Source organism: Sphaeramia orbicularis, chromosome 7 (assembly GCF_902148855.1).
Source record: "Sphaeramia orbicularis chromosome 7, fSphaOr1.1, whole genome shotgun sequence".
NCBI classification, from domain to species: Eukaryota; Metazoa; Chordata; class Actinopteri; order Kurtiformes; family Apogonidae; genus Sphaeramia; species Sphaeramia orbicularis.
This window is the reverse complement of record NC_043963.1, coordinates 34212556-34219326: the sequence shown is the minus strand read 5'-3', so window position 1 is coordinate 34219326 and position 6771 is coordinate 34212556. Positions and strand designations below refer to the sequence as shown.

Below are 6771 nucleotides of genomic sequence, written 5' to 3'. Positions count from 1 at the left end.
TCCCACCCACGCAAACACACACAAGGAAAAATAAAATAAACACAGAACAGAGAGAAAGGGAGACAAAATAGGCAGAATTTTAAATTATTTCTCTCAAATCCATCACTCTGCCACTCAATGATCAATCAATCAATCAATGATATCCATATGGACAGAAAAAAATATATATATCATAGTGTACTGTGTTTGTATGTGCAGTAAAGTAAAGAGAAGGGGGTAAAAGGGATAAGAATGACTTTTAACCACTAATATTATAATGGGATACTATTTATCTTTAGTAGTTTCAACCCCTAAATAACATTTTTGCGTCTTTCACCTTATAACTGTGCTATAGAAAGCTCTAAATCTCTGGATAAAGTGACATCCATTTGTTCACTGACAATGTCTAAGATGATTTCTGATACCATGGTATCAGCCTTACTATATGGATATAACTCTTTATATCTTGAAAAAATGGTCTCCATTAGAAAAACCCACCCCTTTTCATGACACCAGTTCAGATATAAATGAAGATACTAGCAGTTATAAGCCTGACAAAAGCTGCAAAGCCAGAAATCTGACAATTAGACAAAACAAATCAGTTTGTGCAATGACTTTATCAAACAATGAAAACAAGTTTCAAAGTGGAACCAAGGCGCTTAACCACAGTCAAAAGCAGAAATGTGCTGAGCCTCAAAGACTTCAGGGTTTAAAACGCTGACCATGGAATTGCAACATTCACAAATCAGCTGGGTACCCATAATGCATTTAATCCTCCATATCTCTCACAATATCTGTTCACTTTTCTGTCAGTCATCCAAATAAGTTAACAGATAGAATAATTTGGAAATTACTGATAGTATTACTACTTATTTTGTAAGTAATTTACATGTTTCCAGGAATAAATGTTTAAAATTTGATTTAACTTCCTTAAAATAACACCACCACAACTTGTCCTTTCTCACTCTGTGTCACTCCTTTGCTACCTATACAACATGACTGAGTTATTCCTCCCTGCCTTATGCTACACCACAGCATCCTGTTTCAACAGAAAACACATCAAATAACGGAAGTGCAGAACTCAGCAGTAGCTTTTTAAGTGTTAGACAGAACACAAAATGACTAGAAAATTAAAGAAGACAACGACTGATTTTATTAGTATAGAAATAATAGTAGAATGAAAAGATGGACCTAGACTCATGTAGTCAGATTGCTAGTAGGTGCACAGGTGTGTGTAGGTGCGCGGGGGTGGCTGTGTGTGCGTATGTGGGTGTGTTTATGCATGTAGGTGTGTGTGTGTAAGTGTACATGTGAGGGTGTAGGTGTTATGTATGTCTGGGTGTCTGTAAGTGTGTGGATGTACTTATGTGGATGTGTCTGTATGTGTGGGGGATTGAAGGGGGTGTGGGGTTTGAAGGTGGGAATTGGAGGGGACGGGGGGTGGGCCTCCAGGTCCCCTGGGCACTTGGTTGGGCATTGGGGTGTGTACTGGCCCACAGTGGGTGGCTGTCCGGGGTGGGCCTGGTCTCTTGGTGTGCTGAATGGGGTATCTATACTGTATCTATAGTGTATCTGTATCTGTAACTGTAACTGTATCTGTATCTGTAACTGTATCTGAGACTGATTCTGCATCTGTATCTGTAACTATATCTGTATCTGTATTTGTACCTGTATCTGTGACTGATTCTGTATCTGTATCTGTATTTGTACCTGTATTTGTATCTGTATCTGTATTTGTACCTGTATTTGTATCTGTATCTGTATCTGTGACTGATTCTGTATCTGCATCTGTATCTGTATTTGTACCTGTATTTGTATCTGTATCTGCATCTGTATCTGTGACTGATTCTTTATCTGTATCTGTAACTGTATATGTATTTGTATCTGTATCTGTATCTGTATCTGTAACTGTAACTGTATCTGGATCTGTAACTATATCTGTATCTGTATCTGTGCCTGTATCTGTATTTGTACCTGTATTTGTACCTGTGTCTATGTCTGTGTCTGTACTTGTATCTGTATCTGTAACTGTAACTGTAACTGTATCTGTATCTGTATCAGCGTCTGCATCTCCATCTGTATCTTTGTGCAGCGTGTGCTCTTAGTGTAAATGCACTGTTTGTGTATGTGTACTGTTTGTTTGAGTGTACTGTTTGTGTGAGTGTACTGTTTGTGTACGTGTACTGTTTGTGTACATGTACTGTTTGTGTATGTGTACTGTTCGTGTGAGTGTACTGTTTGTGTATGTGTACTGTTTGTGTTAGTGTACTGTTTGTGTATGTGTACTGTTTGTGTACATGTACTGTTTGTGTAAGTGTACTGTTTGTGTTCGTGTACTGTTTGTGTACGTGTACTGTTTGTGTACGTGTACTGTTTGTGTACATGTACTGTTTGTGTAAGTGTACTGTTTGTGTGAGTGTACCGTTTGTGTATGTGTACTGTTTGTGTGAGTGTACTGTTTGTGTACGTGTACTATTTGTGTACGTGTACTGTTTGTGTACGTGTACTGTTTGTGAATGTGTACTGTTTGTGTACGTGTACTGTTTGTGTACATGTACTGTTTGTGTGAGTGTACTGTTTGTGTACGTGTACTATTTGTGTACGTGTACTGTTTGTGTGAGTGTACTGTTTGTGTATGTGTACTGTTTGTGTGAGTGTACTGTTTGTGTACGTGTACTATTTGTGTACGTGTACTGTTTGTGTACGTGTACTGTTTGTGTATGTGCACTGTTTGTGTGAGTGTACTGTTTGTGTATGTGTACTGTTTGTGTGAGTGTACTGTTTGTGTACGTGTACTATTTGTGTACGTGTACTGTTTGTGTACGTGTACTGTTTGTGTATGTGCACTGTTTGTGTGAGTGTACTGTTTGTGTATGTGTACTGTTTGTGTTACTGCTGTGGGCAGTAGGTGATGAGTACATGTGTAAACGTACCAGAGACATCCAGTGTTATTCTGTTGCTCTGTGCTGTGTGGACAGGGGGGCTGCCTCTCTTGGCTTGGCAGTGATACTGTCCACTGTTAGCAGGACTGCTCTTAGTGCTCTTAGTGTAAATGCACTGTTTGTGTATGTGTACTGTTTGTTTGAGTGTACTGTTTGTGTACATGTACTGTTTGTGTATGTGTACTGTTCGTGTGAGTGTACTGTTTGTGTACGTGTACTGTTTGTGTACGTGTACTGTTTGTGTACGTGTACTATTTGTGTACGTGTACTGTTTGTGTACATGTACTGTTTGTGTATGTGTACTGTTCGTGTGAGTGTACTGTTTGTGTACGTGTACTGTTTGTGTTAGTGTACTGTTTGTGTACGTGTACTGTTTGTGTACATGTACTGTTTGTGTAAGTGTACTGTTTGTGTTCGTGTACTGTTTGTGTACGTGTACTGTTTGTGTACATGTACTGTTTGTGTAAGTGTACTGTTTGTGTGAGTGTACCGTTTGTGTATGTGTACTGTTTGTGTGAGTGTACTGTTTGTGTACGTGTACTATTTGTGTACGTGTACTGTTTGTGTACGTGTACTGTTTGTGTATGTGTACTGTTTGTGTGAGTGTACTGTTTGTGTATGTGTACTGTTTGTGTTACTGCTGTGGGAAGTGGGTGATGAGTACATGTGTAAACGTACCAGAGACATCCAGTGTTATTCTGTCGCTCTGTGCTGTGTGGACAGGGGGGCTGCCTCTCTTGGCTTGGCAGTGATACTGTCCACTGTTAGCAGGACCCACAGAAGGGATGGTATAAGTATCAGACGCCTGAACTTCCTGTCCGTTATGGAACCACGTATACTCCCACCCGGAGGACACACTGACGGCGCAGGTGAACGTGACAGACTCGCCGGTGAACATCTTCTCTGAGGTGAAGCTGGAGGTCACAGTGGGCTTGGGCTTGTTTTCTAAATGGATGTGAGAGGAAAGTCATCATTAAAACAGCTAAGTAATTTAACTAAAATGATTCAATATAGTGATACTTACCATCAACCATCAATTCAAGGAAATCACTCTCTTCAGTGAAAACTTTTTTTACTTTGTGTTGGCCAACACAGGAGTAATTTCCAGACTGATCTTCTGACATTGCAGTGATTGTAAGCACTGATCCATTTGGAGAAAAAGACAAATGCGGGTCTGTTTTTGATAATCGCTCATAATTCACTTTCCAGATGATGGTCCAGTCTGAGCTGTCGATGACATCACAACTGAACGTCACTTTTTCAGAAGGAAATACTTCCGACCAGGGTGGAAAACGCTGCACAGATGGGACAGGGGGTTCTGAAAGTTTATCAGAATGGTATTTATTAGAGTCATGTCATTAATAATGTTAATGAACTTAGAAGTATTTTGAGTAGCTGTAATCAGATTACCCTATAAAGACCCAGTGCTACTTTTGTGGCAGTTCCCAAGTGAATTTTTTCTCCATATTTAACATTTCTTAAGTGATTTAACACCATTTATTAAAAAATAATCCTTATAAGTCTTATTTATTTTATGTTATTGTAATTTCTTCCTTTCTTTCTCTTCTGCCTAGTTTACTCAGTTCTCATTCTAGTTATGGTTACCATTATAATTATCACCGTGGTTGTTAATGTTAGTATTGTAGATATTTCCTTGTGAGGGTCTTCGCTACCTTCTTCTTTTTTCTCCCCCCTTTATTCTCTCCTTCTCTCCTCCCTCTTCCTCCTCCTCCGCAATTTTTCCTTCATGTCCGGTCCAGCATCGAAATGTGGTTCAACAAAACTCAAAATAAAGACAGTAGAATATCAAGGGGAGCCTCAAATACTTTATGAAATTTCCCTTTCCAAAGCAAATTTGTTCAACACAAAAAGGCAGCCAGACTACCATTCTGCTGTTATGATGCTGGACAAGACAAAAAAAAAAAAAAAAGAATAATCCTCCATATTTAGCATTTTTCCAGTGAAATTCAGGTATTTTCCAATATTTAATTCACCGATCATGTAGATGTTCAGTAAAGCTCAGATTAAAGTTAAGGGTTATTGTATCAAAAACAGAGAAAACTGATGAAAAAGTGACTTTTTCAGCAAATCTGTCATTAACTGAACATAAACCAAGTATTTCCATCCACTGTCACCGATCCAACTCCATAGGTTTTACTGGTGAATTAATACTGTAGAAGATGACAGTGTTTCTATGTTCACTACGGAGCCTCTGAACATCCAAATGGGTCATATCTGATGACCATGAAAAGATGATAAATGGGATTTTACATAAATTATTTACATGTATTAATAGGTTTAGTGTATCAACATGTTAAACATCTTATATCAGCAGATGTTTTTGGTCGGAGGTGGATGTTTGGGTCTTTATGTGTTAAAATAAAAAGAGCAGGTTTTCAATATGTGACAATAAATAACATCATGGTCATTTCCTAACACGTTTTAGAGGGAAGTCAATCTTAAAATAGTTTACATGATGAAGTTCTGTCATATATCAGTTCTCTCTGGTTTTATTTCATTTCTATAAGTACTCGGATCTCACCTTTAACTTCCTGAGACCCAAGGGGGACAAGAGTTTCACAGCTTTACTAAGAAAAAAAAATCTTGTCCACTGCAGAGGACATTCCCAAAAAAATAAATAAAATAAAACAGATAATTAAATAATGTATAAAAAACCCAAAACATTTACTTTTTGGGGTCTCAGAAGGTTAAAATACATACAGTTTCAATACATAGATTTCAGTTTTAACTCACTATAAACAGTTGGAGCTGCAGTCTGGATGGGGACTCCTTCTGTTTTGAAGACGTCAGGAAATGCGGTGACTAGAGATTGGGAAAATATAGATAGAAAAAAAAAAAAAGGCAGAATTTAGGTTTGTGTTCATTAAACCTGTAGGTAATTTCAACCATGCTCATTACAACATAAACGTGAACAATTTGCAAAAAGATGGATGTGCATAGTTAGTTATAAAACTAAGCTTTATGCCTTATATTTAGAATTATTTTTTTATCGTCATGTGTTACTATTGTTGTCCCACAAACACACAACTACTGCATGACGCAAAAGCAGGGATTTATTATGAGCCAATGAATGAAAATAACAACAAAACATATAAATCATAACAGTGCAACTAAAAAAAAAAAAAAACCCTGAAAAATAACTTGCATCATTGCGTGTCTGTGATAGCAGGAACTGTCAGACTCATGACAGCTGAGTACTTCATGTTCCTTATGTTAACTCATGTTCTACTTCCCAAACACTATTTTCATCTGATTATAATCAACACCCAGCAGGTAGATTACATTATTTATTTTTCATTTAATACAATTTGAGCTCAGAAAACTGTTTTTTTTTTTTTTTTTATCTTTGTTTAATAATTTGCTTAGTTGCTGAGTTAAGTAGTTCTCACTGTTTCAGAAATGTAGAACTATCTTTCAAGTGTTGTTTTAAATGTGCAGAAAATAAAGTTTCTTTAAAGCGTGAAAACAGTTTCTTACCATCCTGAGGATCTTGAGCTGCACAAACAGCACTGACATCTGTTCAAAAACATTTTAGGACTGTTTTAGGGACCACATTTGTGTGCAGATAAAGCCATTCTTTAAAAATATTAACCATTGAGAAATTCTAAATTACTTTTTTCAACTTACATATAACACTGAAGACCTTGATGAGCCACATTTTCCATTGAGCTCCACATGTAGAGGTGGTGCTGCCGAGTTGAGTCATAGATCTGCTGTGTAGTGAAGTTCTGTCATAAAAAAAGGAAATATACTGCAGGCTGCATGGGCGTATGCCACAAGCTGATTTCTAAACTTACCTCAGGACAGCAGTTTTCCTGTCAGTATGACA

The 6771-nt window shown here is 37.5% G+C and overlaps 1 protein-coding gene across 3 annotated transcripts in view; it reads right to left on the bottom strand.

The window, feature by feature from the left end:
• The window catches only part of LOC115422925 (hemicentin-1), an 18224-nt gene extending 11467 nt beyond the window's left edge, over nt 1-6757 (bottom strand). The window contains exons 1-6 of one of the 3 annotated variants that reach the window (XM_030139553.1): nt 6740-6757; nt 6570-6655; nt 6420-6458; nt 5676-5744; nt 3946-4239; nt 3600-3866 (exon numbers count right to left, since the gene is read on the bottom strand). In XM_030139553.1, coding sequence (XP_029995413.1) covers nt 3600-3866; nt 3946-4239; nt 5676-5744; nt 6420-6458; nt 6570-6648 — 748 coding nt within the window. In that variant the 5' untranslated portion in view covers nt 6649-6655; nt 6740-6757. Of the gene's footprint in view, nt 1-3599; nt 3867-3945; nt 4240-5675; nt 5745-6419; nt 6459-6569; nt 6679-6739 lie in introns of those variants that run through there. The other 2 variants (XM_030139555.1, XM_030139554.1) reach the window with 2 other exon arrangements.
• Between the last annotated feature and the right edge of the window lie 14 nt (nt 6758-6771).